This window comes from Mytilus edulis, chromosome 6, assembly GCF_963676685.1.
Source record: "Mytilus edulis chromosome 6, xbMytEdul2.2, whole genome shotgun sequence".
In the NCBI taxonomy this organism is placed as follows: Eukaryota; Metazoa; Mollusca; class Bivalvia; order Mytilida; family Mytilidae; genus Mytilus; species Mytilus edulis.
The window spans coordinates 4,149,909-4,164,488 of record NC_092349.1 but is presented as its reverse complement, the minus strand read 5'-3'; the positions used below and the strand labels follow the sequence as shown (position 1 = coordinate 4,164,488).

Genomic DNA, 14,580 nt, shown 5'->3' with positions numbered 1-14,580 from the left:
TAGACCGGGAATGAAATGATGACTCACACCAACTAGTAGAACAAACCTTCTACTCATGCAAAGACCAGCTTTACAACGAGAGACACAAGCTTATACCAACACTACCAACAACAGTAGAAGATATCACAGTACATGATGAATGAGCTCAAATTACTACTGGCCAAACCTTCCTACTTGCAGATGAAACATGATATCATCTAGCAGCAGCAGACACCATCTACTGCGATGGAACATTCTATTTTTGTCAAACACTGTTCTACTAGCTGTACACGTTCCACGCCAAAGTTGATGGCACTATGTTTCAACTGGTTTACAGTTTCCTTCCATATAAAGATCAGCATATGTACACAAGTCTACTTACTATTATTAAAGATATATGTAACCAATTCAACATCCTTCCCCAAGAAGTTCCTCGACTATGAAATAGCCATCAGAAATGCAGCAACTCCAGTCTTTCCTGATATCAACATCAAAGGGTGCTTTTTCTACTACACTCAGTGTATCTGGGAAAATGCACAGAAGGGTCTGCAAACTGCATACAATGAAAAGAGCGACATACACCAACTTGTCCGTAGAGCTGGAGTACTGCCACTTTTACCATCCAATACAATTGAAGATGTATGGTTTAATGCGCTGGAATACATCGATGATTCAGATACTACTACACCAACACTTAACTTTACTGACTATGTATCAAGCTACTGGGTAGGGAAAAATCAAAGTATGTGGAAAAACTATACTACAGAAGGTCCTAGAACAACAAACCATTTAGAACGTTGACATAGTAAGCTACTAGTATAAAGAAGTTAGTAAAGGAAGCTCGCCCATACATCTTCAGTATGATTAATTTGTTGAGACAAGAAGCCTTTCATGCAGTCACATTGATTCAGTACAGAGCTAGAGGGAAACGTATCCCAAGAAAGAGGCAGTACACGGAAATCGTTGACAGATGCCAAACACTGACAATTTAGATTACAGAATGATGAACTTACTCCAGTCGAGTATGGAGATGCTGCTTCTCATCTCCTGCACATTGATTAAGACTTTGTATTCTTTTATATGTTCAATCATGTTGAATGTATATCTATGTGAGGGATATGAATAATGTCAATTTAGTATACTTTTGGTGCTTTGTTTAGTGTAACTCAAAATTTAGTGCTTTGATTTAAATAATGATTTAACATTGGTATTTCAAATGATATTATTTACATGTATATATTATTGTAAATAATTAGAATTACTTGTGCATGCCATTACAGCTATAAATGTATAGCGTGCTTTTGAATATTATTTACATAAACTGTGCTATGAAATTATTAAATGAAAAAAAGACTGTGATATAAATTATTCTTTTTCTTTATTTTCTACGAGAATTACCTGGATTTACCTTGATTCAGGCAAGACAGGAAAGCTGTATCTGCCTTGAAAATAAAAGTGTCATCCTTATATTTGAATGTTTTCACATACCTTAATTTGTTTGATACATATATATTAGTAATATTTTATGCTATGGCAGTGAGATATGGGGCTTTCATAAAGCTCCAAATATTGAAAAAAATTCAGTTAGATTTTTGCAAAAATATTTTAGGTGTCAAACAATGTACAACGAATGTAATGGTGTATTAAGAGCTTGGTAGATATCCCGTTTGATATATTCTAGATTGTATAATATTATAAGATACTGGCTTAAACTTTTATCAACGAATAATTGTATTCTTAAAAGTTACAAAGAGCAGGTACGGAATCAATGTAATAACAGAAGTAGTTGGATTTATCAACTGAAGTATTTATGGTTTAATTTGGGTCTGAATGACTTCTTGTATAACCAAGATAATTTAGTTGTAAATGACACTCTTAAGTATTTTATCAAAGCTAGAATAATTGATCAAGCTTATCAATATTTCATTTGATCAAGCTAATCAACTATTGGATGGCTCGCCAATGTGTTTTTTATATAAATACTGTGTAAATAATGTTCGTTTACAATTTTACCTTACTAAACATGTGAATTTTAGAGTGTATCTAACGAGATTAAGATTGTCTTCACATAACTTATTTGTTGAAACAGGACGATATCACGGTGTTAATAGATCAGAAAGAAAATGCACTTTCTGTACTTTAAATACAATAGAAGACGAGTTTCATTTCATTTTACAGTGTTATTGTTATAATGCAATTAGGAGACAATTAGGAGACAGTAAATTAAGCCATATTATTATAAGCGTCCATCGTCATTTAAGCTTATACAGTTGTTGAGCACAGAAAATGTAAAAGACATATGTAACATTTGTAAATTTCTTTTCCATGCATTTAAACGTAGAACAGACATGTTATAAGTTACCAATACTTACTACAGATTATTATTCTTCTCGGATGTATTCATTTATCAGTTATATATGTGTTGTGTATTTATTTATGATATATTGTATTTGCATATATATTATATTTGTACTGATGAGCATTATTTGCTCAAAGTAATAAAGAATTGAATTCATTCATTAGATCTCATTAGTTTAGTGTTGTTACAACATAATCCCATTGTTTTCAAAAAAATTCTGGGAACCCCTACATAAAAGTTTACTATTCTACTTATACAATTCAAAATGTAGGAATAGCCAAAATGCGGCGTTTTTCATTTGCGTCGATCTGCATTTTATTTGCGCCGTTTCTTTTACAGGTAAATAACAGGTAAATTACAGGTGAAATGACATAAGAAGATGTGGTATGAGTGCTTATGAGACAACTCTCCATCCCAGTAATGTTATTTTCATTTATCATAAAAGACCTAAATGAAATCGATGACTGCTTCACGTTTGATATTGACTGACGCTCCTTGTGATGACAAATGTCATACATTCTTAGACAACATACAAGTACACATTCCATAACGGTAAACCAATTCGAGATGGCGTCCATAAAATTAACTAAGGGATGATTATATCTTCATCATTTGGAACTCTTGGTTTACTTAATAGCTTCCTTGTGAGAAAATGCGAACTGTAGAAATGCCCCTACCAGTACGTATGACAGACAAATAAAAGATGGCCTTCTTTATCGACAATAACGCAAAATATAGAAGAGACGAAATCATAAGAAAGGAATCGATTAGATGTGATGCTTATACATACTCGGCGAGATCAGATTTGTGATTTGAATATATTCCGTTTTTATGGATTTGAAGGCTGTACACATGTTTTTAATTCTTCATTTTTGTATAAACAAAGTGCTTTTATTTTAGGTTTTTACTTCTTGATTTTAAGCAGGAGACAACAGTTATATACAAGTTATGATTGGCAATTTTATAACATATGTACAACTAGCTTAAAGAAGAGGTCTTCAGTGATAAATGAAAAAACATTACTGGGATAGAGAGTTGTCTCATTAGCACTCATACCACATCTTCTTATGTCATTTCACCTGTAATTTACCCGTTATTTACCTGTAAAAAAAATCGGCGCTAATGAAATGCAGATTGGCGCAAATGCAAAACGCAGCATTTTGGCTATTCCTACAGTTTGAATTGTATAAGTAAAATAGTAAAATTGTATGTAGGAGTTTCCATAATTTTTTTGTAAACAATGGGATTATGTTGTAACAACACTTGACTAATGAGATCTAATGAAAAAAGGTTAATCCAGGTTCCGACTGGAAATGTTACCCCTGTATTTAAGAATGACTCTCCAAGTGACTATAGAAACTATAGACCGATTTCATTGATAAGCGTTATCGGAAAAGTCATGGAAAGATGTGTTTATAAGCATATTCATAATTATCTAATAGCTAACCAGATTATCACACCCAACCAATCAAGATTCACCCATGGGGACTCAGCCATTAATCAATTGCTGAATATTACAAATAAGTTTGGGAAGGCATTAGATGACGGGAAAGAAATTAGAGTAATTTTTTGTGATATAAGTAAGGCATTTGACAGAGTTTGGCATAAGGGGTTGTTACGGAAATTAAAAGCTATTTGCATTAAAGGTTCTGTTTTGGCATGGGTAAAAAATTATCTATCTGATAGAAAGCAAAGGGTTGTAATTAATAGTGTATCATCCGAGTGGGGCAATATAAGGGCTGGGCTACCCCAGGAGTCAATCCTGGGTCCTCTTTTATTTTTGATATTTATCAACGATATCATATCTGATATACAGTCTACTATTAAGTTGTTTGCTGATGATACAAGTTTATATTTGATAGTAGATGACCCCCGAGAATCAGCAAACAACTTGAATAGAGATCTCGCAAAAATCCATAGATGGTCTTCAGATTGGCTAGTGACCTTTAACCCTCAGAAAACCGAGACCATGACAATTTCACGGAAACTTCACAAACCTGATCATCTAAAACTTAACATGGACAACGTAACTGTAACTGAGGTATCAACCCATAAACACCTTGGATTACATTTTTCAAACGATGGCACTTGGCATAAACATATTTATGTAATAACCGAAAAGGCATACAAACGACTGAATGTTCTACGAAAATTTAATAATTTATCCTTGACAGACGGACACTCGAGACAATATACCTAACATATATAGGAACATTATTAGAATATGCTGATGTCATCTGGGACAACAACACACATCTTTTGATTGATAAGATTGAAAAAGTACAAACAGAGGCTGCCAGGATCGTAACTGGGGGTACTAGATTGGTGTCCCTAGAGAGATTACATCTCGAAACGGGTTGGGAAAAGCTTAAAGATCGAAGGTTAATTTATTTTTACAAGATGAAAAATAATATTACTCCGGAATATTTATCAACCTTAGTTCCAGAGGCCCATGCAACCATATATAATCATAATACGAGAAACTCGTCCCTAATCCCCCCTGTTCGAACAAAAACAGCCCTGTATTCAAATTATTTTTACCGGCAACTGTACGTTCATGGAATCTCCTCCCTGAGAATGCTAAGACCAGTACTTCGGCGGGGGCGTTTAGGAATTGTGTCCAGTCTCGGGCGATTAAACCTCCAAATTATTTTTACATTGGTAAGCGATTAGGTCAAATTTATCACTCAAGACTTCGTATGCAATGCAGTTCTCTAAATCATCATCTTTTTGATAAAAATATAGTGGATTCGACACTTTGTTTATGTGGTGCTATAGAAACGACAGCGCACTACTTGTTGCACTAGCCCCGTCTTCACATTATGCGTGAACAGCATTTTTATAATATCAATATAATACATTTTTTGTCGGAAGAAATCTTGCTACCCGGTTCAACGGACTTCAGCTACGAACAAAACATTGAAATCTTCTTGGCAGTTCAAACATGTATACTCAGTAGTAAAATAATTGTCATATGATAGCACACATCTTGTTCAACAAGTAATACTTATATCTTAAATAATTGTGTCCGTTCAGAAACATACACTTTATTATTGAATTTCCGATGTATATTTTTTTCTTCTTGTGTGTCACAACCTTATTATATGTTTTTTCTTCTTCTTTCCATCTAGTGTAACATTGTTATTTTTTAGAACATTTTACTCCTTGAGTATTACAATATGAAATATTCCTATTAGGAAACGGATGAATATAAGCTAAGAGCTTGTTTCTGGATCCTATTAATTATTTCACATGTATTATTATGTAAATGCCTATGTATGTACCTGAATATAATTAATAAAATATGTTTACACTAAATCCAGGTAATTCTTGTAGAAAATAAAGAAAAAGAATAAGTCATATCACAATCTTTTTTTCATTTAATAATTTCATAGCACAGTTTATGTAAATAATATTCAAAAGCACAATATGAATTTAGATCTATAATGGCATGCACAAGTAATTCCAATTATTTACAATAATATATACATGTAAATAATATCATTTGAAATATCAATGTTAAATCATTCTTTAAATCAAAGCACTAAATTTTGAGTTACACTAAACAAAGCACCAACAGTATACTTAATTGACACTTTGCATATCACTCACATAGATATACATTCAACATGATTGAACATATAAAAGAATACAAAGTCTTAATCAATTTCATTCCCGGTCTCGTAGTTTTACCAATTCTTCTTCATAAATAGTTGGTATTGCAGTGATGTCATCTTTACAACGAGGTTTCATACATTGTAATACATCGTCTACTGTGAGTTGCATTCTGTCTGAGGGATAATGTGATTAGCATCCACTGTGGTTGGTATGTTGTTGTGTGTGTTGATAGTAGCAGGGCAGTTACGGTTAGAGCATTCTCAGGGAGGAGATTCCATGAACGTACAGTTGCCGGTAAAAATAATTTGAATACAGGGCTGTTTTTGTTCGAACAGGGGGGATTAGGGACGAGTTTCTCGTATAATGATTATATATTATACACTTATCTATGATAATTAAGTTCTTTTGATATAATTTTCATTTTTAAAAATCATAATTTGTTTAATAATGAAATTAATAAATTCTTTGAGGCTTAAGTTGATAGTGTGGGTACTATTAATTTTCTTTTAAAATACGGTTTTTCTTAGACTTTCCAGACTTAAATTTTCTTTCAATTAGTTTTATATTGTAGAAATTCCATGGTATTAAAATACTTAAAATTATTACTTTATGCAGGTTTTCATACAAAAAAGTCTCAAGTTTTACATAGAAATAATAATTTTTATTTAATTTCCTCAGGATATTGTTCTTCCACTTATCCCCCATGTCCACAAAATGTAAGAATAGCCAGAAGACATCGGACTTGGCCGGAATATTCGTTAATTTCGTCAAACGCCCAGGCCATGTGCAAATTTCCAACAAATCTTTGGCTTGACTTATTTCTTATCTATGGCAAAAGTTGCCTGTCACTTTTTCAGTATCGATTGCCCTTAACCCTCTTGCTGTCGGACACATATGTCGACACAATTGTAATCCATAATATATATTTATTATATCTTATTCTAATATGACGTGCTTCGTTAGCTTTGTGAATAAAGCCATGCTCTAATTTCAATAAAATGTGTTTGCACATGCGTATATTGACTAGTGCAGAATAATGACGTTACACGCGATGTTCGTACATGTAAGCGTAACACAACGTCGAGAATATTTCGTTACGTTCAAACCAAAAATTCAACTGAAACGTTGTTTTTAAGCAAGTGTGACATTCTTGTAAGACTCCGCAAATATGACAGTGCTTTTTAACTACTTATCGAAATTGATGTATTTTAGTTTTTTGAAAAATTAAGAAGATAACATTTTAAAACATCATAAAATTCTACCGCTAACGCTCCGTGTAAAATATCGACAAATATAATGCCTACCAATGTTAAACGCTCCGTGTAAAATATCGACAAATATAATGCCTATCCATGTTAAAATGAGCATAGAGCATGACATGAAGGAATTATTTCTTAAATAAGAGTCTGTAAACTTACTTATGTTCGTATAAATTTGCAATTATAATGAATAACTAATTAAATGAGCGAGAAATGTAATAACCATAATAGATGCAACTGCAATTTGATTATAAAAAAAAACAATATACTAGTACTAAACTTCAACATTTATATTTGTAGCACCGCTTTTCTAAGACATGCAAAATATTTAGGAAATTATTTTTTTTATTTGATAAGGGTTCCGTGTAATTAGCCTAATTTGGCTTGTCTGGAGGCATAAGCCAACGAAGATAGATATATTTCGGAAAATAAAACAAGATTTAAAATCAAAAATGAATTATATCAATATGGTAAACTTTGATATATATGCTTTCACCCTTTTATAACCCCCCCCCCCCCCCCCCCCCAAAAAAAAAAACACTTTCAGGAGCTCAAATTTTAAAACAGTCTTGCATATCGAGTGCACCCTTTTCTATTGTAACAAACATTTAATTATTAATGTTTGGAGTAGGCTAATAAATAGGTAATATTTCTTTAAACTATAAATGCAGAACCATGCAATTTCTTTCACTTCGACGATTTTATATTGGATTTATTCATAAATATTTATAAACTATAACGCTCCCGCTTCGTACGATCTCGTACGTTCGTTCGTCAATATCCTAGTCATCTCTAATAGGATAGATCCCGTAAGCTGGTTCAAGATTTTTTTCGGTACATGATATTTCATATTGGTTCACAAATGAACATTAATGTAAACTTATGTATCTGTCATTCAACTGTAATTATTTATGAGCTCTAAGTTGTATATCTAGAGGTTTATTAAAGGTTTATTTTTGTTGCTTCGAATCTTAATTGAAAAAAAAGTCAAAAATGAATCTTTAGCGAGACACACACTTTGAATTTTTGACAAACATGTAAAACATCCACTTTTACAAATGTTGATAGTAGATAAGGTAGGATTGCATGTAGATTTATGAGTTTGACTGTCCCTTAGGTATCTTTTTTCCCTCTTTTGTATCATTCTGCGACCGTCTCAGCCTTATATTTAAGGTGAAGTTTATCCAATTTAAACGGTAATAAAATCTTTAACATACATTATACATTTCTTTCAGGGCACGCCTATGGTTATGAAAAATGATGCGTCTACTAGTCCATGGATTAGTACTAAAGACAAATCTATACAGACAGATAAGGAACCACAAATCATAGGAAAAACACAGAAGTCCAACACAGTTCAAACTGAACGGATCCTGGACATGAAAGGTAGAACGTACAATCAGTCGTGTATGGATATTCGAGGCAATTATTATTATATTACTATTTCTGAAAAAGTAATGGTTCTTGAAAGATCGTAAAATGGCGTTTCCATTCATGTTGTTGCATTTACTTATGAACTATTCAATCTAAGCTTTTCGAATTTTAATATGTTGATACTGATGACAAAATGGAGGTCAAATTTGATATTGACGATTTTCACTTTCACCATTCATCAGTAATGGTTCTTGTGATATTGCCAGGACACAAATAAATGTTAATAAATCCGATATGCTGTCGTTGTGACAGCCTCTTGTTAAACCCATGGGATATATAGGGTCTATTTGAACAAGCGAAAATGAAACAAATGCGATCTTGGGCCCCGTATTAAACAGATTTATTGATTTGTTCATGATTGATTGATTGATTGATTGATTGATTGATTCAGATTCTTCAAGTATGTTGCTATTAATGAAAATTTTTGATGACAGAAATGGTTTCCCACTTCAACCTTTTAGCTTGCGGGGGCTTCGCTCCGTCGAACCAACTACCCGAGCAGGTGCTAAGACCTGGAGCTTCTGACCTCTCGCCGAATTTCGGGCGTACACGAAAAAATTTCCAAGTTACGCCACTGACATATAATTGAAAAATCATCAATATCTATGCACATGAATGCGGAAGAATATCACAAGAACGTTTTCAATCTTAAGGAACGATAACTGCATGGATGATTAAACATTTTTGCTGGAAAATACGAATGCCTTCTCAAATCCATTCTATTAAAAAAAATGAATTATTACAGAAGAGTGACGTGTCCAACATGTACTTTTACTGCACTTTTATATATATAGTAGAAAAGAATGATATAAAAATGCAACACAAAATATATATACATGTAACTGTTATATGCAAGTATTAATATTATATATAACAATAAACCACTGATTTGTATCACTACAATATAATAGTCATTACGGTGAGGATAAATTCCCATCCATTAATTTATCATCTGTGCAAGAAGTTAAAAAAGTTATATCTGTACATTAACCTCACGTTCATGTATTGCGAAGTGCTTGTCGGACAATCGACTAGAACTTGCAGTCATCCGATGTTCAGAACTACAGTACTTAGATTGAAATTTCCTCGGAGTTCAGTACTTTTGTGATTTTACTTTTTTGTAGTTGAGGCTGTATAAATTGCTATCTGATGACCATACAGTGTTCATTTCGCTAATGATTATCAATTACTTTGCTAAACCGGTATATTTATACTGTTAGCTACTGCTACAAAATTAGAATGAATTTTCAAATGAAAAAAACTTCTCTTTATAGTTTTTCACGCCCAATTATAATACCTTGTTTTCTGCAAGATTATAGATGATGATGGGTTTGTCTGTTCTGTGTGACAATTTTTAATGATGATGCTTTGAAATATCTTAAGTATTTAGAAAACCATAAACTAAACGCAAATTATTTGTTTTTTATATTTTCTTCCTTCTGCTAGTGGTTTAGCTCTTAGTTGATGCCTTTTTTCAAATATAACCCTAGCCCCCTCCCTCTCCCTGAACAAAAATCTGGTACGTCCGTAGAGTAGTTATAGGTACACATCTATTAAAACGCCATTATAATATTTTAGGAAATCCCTTGCATCGTTAGCTTAAATAGAGGAAAGACCCATCGGTCATCGGTGTTAAATTTTTTTATTGTCATTTTCTTATGAAACGGTTGGCGAATTTCAACAAGACTTTCCCGGAATTTATAAAATACAAAATATCTGCATAAGGTGGTGTTAAGGTGTAAATGCAAAGTCAATTGGTAATGCTTTTAAAACTCTGCAGGAATGTTCAACTAAGTAGTGAGTCATATTTTCCACAAACCTCTTATCGTTCTTAACAGGCATTAAATATTTGCCACTGGACTTTATGCAACCAATAGTCAATCAGTCACAAACACCTTATATAGAAAATACAAATTGAGCTGAAACTGTTTAAATAAGGACAAAGTTGGAGAGAAAACAAGAAAGAACATACATGCCCTCAAAGCTATGTGACCGGGAGTAAAAATGTTCTAAACTAGAATGCAACATGTTCCAAGTTAAAATTGTACAACAATCATGTTTATGATTTTTAAAATAGACTCCGTTAGATAACAAATTGGATGGCAAATAACTGGATCAAAATACATACACATTTTTGTGTGCTTTTCATAAATATATGAAAATGACCGGTACATATATATTTACGAGCAGGTATAAAGCAGATTTTAATACTTAAGATTACGTATTATAGGTCTATCATATTTGCAAGGGCTCGCCGAAATATTTACACAGGTAATCTCTTTTGTGTTTTGACACAGTCCCCACATTTAAAGTGTAATTTGTCAACCTCAACGTCGTGAATATACCTTTTCGTAACATGTCTATTGAAAATGAAAAAAGAGGCATTCAATTCTTACATATAAAACTGTAATGCGTTTTAGTTTTCGTAGAAGCGTATATTTTACAATATTTCCCAAAAAGGGGCGATTTTTGTCGAGCCATCGACTTTAGTCGAAAAAGCGAGACTAAGCAATCCTAAATTCCGTCGACGTCGGCGGCGGCGGCGTCCACAAATATTCACTCTGTGGTTTTAAGTTTTTGAAATTTTAATAACTTTCTTAAACTATCTTGGATTTCTACCTTGGACAGAAGCTTGTTTATGATCATAAGATAGTATCCAGGGGTAAATTTTGTAGAAATAAAATTCTATATTTTTCCTTATTTTACTTATAAATGGACTTAGTTTTTCTGCTAGGAAATATAACATTCACTCTGTGGTTAAAGTTTAAGAATTTTAATAACTTTCTTAAACTATCCTGGATTTCTACAAAACTTGGACAGAAGCTTGTTTATGATCATAAGATAGTATCCAGAAGTAAATTTTGTAAAAAAATAAATCCAATTTTCATATTCAACTTTTAAATGGACTTAGATTTTCTGCCAGGAAACAACACATTCAATGTGTGGTTAAACTTTTTAAAATTTTAATAACTTTCTTATACCATTTTGGATTTGTACCAAACTTGGAGAGAAGCTTGTTTATGATTAAAAGCTAGTATCAAGAAGGAAATTTTGTTTTCTTCCAGTTAACATTACATTCAGTCTGCAGTTAAAGTTTTTAAACATTTATTAGATTCATAAACTAACCTGGATTTTTACGCAACTTGGACAGAAGCTTCTTAAAACCAAAATATAGTATCAACAGGAATATTTTATTGATTTATTTCCTCATTTTTGTTGAGCCTGCGATTAACAGAAAAAGTAGGCGAGACACTAGGTTCCGCGGAAACCTTACAAATTTTTTTTAAAGTAAGCAGCTTAATGTTACTCTTTAATAGCATCATCCCATTCTATATTCTATTCTCATGTTATATATCTTACAGAGGTTAAAGGTCCATGGAAGGGGAAACTATGTGAAAGTTGTGAATTTCGCAACATCAAAGTGTTTTCTACTGTCGGATGTCTAGTTTGCGACCAGTGTCTTTGTGATCTCTGTCTAGACCATCATAAAGCTACTAATACGTTTCGTGATCATCTAGTTGTTTCACTTGATGCGTATATGCAACGACCTGATAATAAAGAATTCATTTGTGAAAAACATAACTTATATTTTAATTTGTTTTGTGCTTCTCATGAGACTCCATTGTGTTTGAAATGTATCGTACGAGACCATAAGTCATGCACGGTTATGCTTATGGTGGAAGCAGTGGAACAATTTAAGACTTACAGATTAGCCAAACTTCAAGAAACAATCTACAGGCTTTTAAATGCTGTACAGTTAGCGTACGAAAGGGCTTCTTGTGATTCGGATTCCTTTCTCACTAAAAAAGTTAAAATTTTAAACGAGTTTGACAAAACATATAGATTATCGGTAAACCGTTTTAAAATGAGATTAACTGACAATTTAGACAATAATGAAAGAACAACTAAAGAAATTGCTGAAAATCTTAAAAGACAACTAATCGATTTAAGAATGCTATCAACCGAATTACCGACAGTAACTTCGACAATGTTTAATTTTGAAACAATGCATAAAGTTATGGATATGGAAAGGCAGATAAAAAGGCATGAAAAACATTTCAAAGATCTAGAAAGTAAAAGCATGCTGATTTCATCTGAACTTTATATTCAATTTGATATGAGTAACGGTACAAATTCTGAAAAAAGCGATAGACGTGTTGTGCAGATTAATACACTTCAGCCTGAATTGATCAGAGCACAAGATCCGCAGGACATAATGAACTTCCATTTAGAAAAGTTGTCAACGTTTACATTACCGAAGGATAAAAAAGAAATACAAATTCGAGGGTGTGCAATAATGGATGACAATACAGTTTGTTTAGCAGACCGTGGAAATAATCGTTTAATTTGTATGACTATTAAGGGATATATCAAGGACATTCAACTTCCCAGTGCACCTGTAGATATTTCGTGTATTAAAGGAACGAAAATAGCAGTAACTCTTTACGACAGTAAATCTATCAAAATGTTTGACACTGAAAAGTGGGAATGGGAGGAATTTCTATATTATGACAGAAGAGGCCTCACCGGTATAACCTTTTGGGATGATCTGATTATTGTCAGAACTGGTGGAACTGGATATTGCATTTTAAATTTGAAAGGTAAAAAGGTTGGTACAATACCGAAGCCCGATAGCAATATGCCTTATGTAGCATGTGCTAAGGAAAAAATTTTCAGCGCTAAATGGGATACAAATGAGGTGTTTTGCTTCGACAAGTCTGGTAATACACTATGGAAATTCAAAGACGAGTCCATAATCAAACCAGCAAATGGCGTGAGTGCTGATATAGATGGCAATGTATATGTCACAGGTTCTTATTCTAATAGTGTTGCCGTAATTTCTTCAGATGGAAAAAAATGCAAACAGTTGATAAATTCTAGCACAAATTTAGATAATCCTATTGCAATCGACTATCATAAAACGAATAATACATTGTTGGTAAGCGCTGCGAGTGGACATGCTGTGCTCTATTCAGTCATAAGAAACTGATTAAAAGCATCAGTATAATTTGTAAACAGTAAAGCAACCTTGTATATACCGGTTTTATTTATGTATCTAATGACTGTCTTGTATCACTGTATTATAAAAATAGAGATGTTGTATAAAAAAACACAAAAGTCAGACAAAGTCAATTGCATAAATTTATAAGAATAATGATACTTGCGACTGGACGTTAAGCATACGTACAACCAGAGACATATAATACAATTATGCATGTAACGTCAAATAACCCTGTAGTAACGTTACTTGGTTACATATTATGATAAGTACAAATGATTGAATGATTGATTGTTGTATTATATGTCTCTGGTACAACAATCAATCATTCAATCAATCAATCGATCTAACATTGCGTTATCTACTTACCCGACTTTTGTGATTTTTTTAATGAATATTCATAGAAATTCACAAAAATCAGGTTGGTATTGTAGATAATTGATATATGATTACTCTCATGGTAAAATAATCGAATATAAATGCCAAACCGTGGTTAATGAATTATTTCCTGGTTAAAAAATATCAAATGTCCGTATGTCAGAGATATATAATTCGGATTAATAGTCATTAGCAAGAATATATAGTTTTAGAGTTTTGATTCATATTCTAACACTATAAATATAAAGAAACTACATTTCAATCATATAAGTAAATAAAGCATTAACATTAAGAATGGAAAAGGGGAATGTGTCAAAGAGCCACAACCCGACTATAGAACGGACCACAACCGAAGGCCACCAATGGGTCTTTAATGCAACAAGAAACCCCCGCACTCGGAGGTGTCCTTCAGCTGGCCCCTACAAAAATATGGATACTAATTCAGTGATAATGGACGTCATACTAGACTCAGAATTATACACATGAAACTAAAGTTAAAAATCATCAAGACTAACGAAGGCCAGAGGCTCCTGACTTGGGACAGGCACAAAAAT

The 14,580-nt window shown here is 32.8% G+C and overlaps 1 protein-coding gene across 1 annotated transcript; it reads left to right on the top strand.

Moving 5' to 3' along the window:
• The first annotated feature begins 12,322 nt into the window (after positions 1-12,322).
• Positions 12,323-13,639, top strand: LOC139529007 (uncharacterized). The gene has a single exon (XM_071325244.1). It carries the CDS (start codon positions 12,323-12,325, stop codon positions 13,637-13,639), a length of 1,317 nt encoding a protein of 438 aa, XP_071181345.1.
• The last annotated feature ends 941 nt before the right edge of the window (positions 13,640-14,580 follow it).

Excerpts from the sequence above, each read along its gene's own strand:
- LOC139529007 (XM_071325244.1), top strand. The coding sequence starts at position 12,323 with ATGGTGGAAGCAGTGGAACAATTTAAGACTTACAGATTAGCCAAACTT.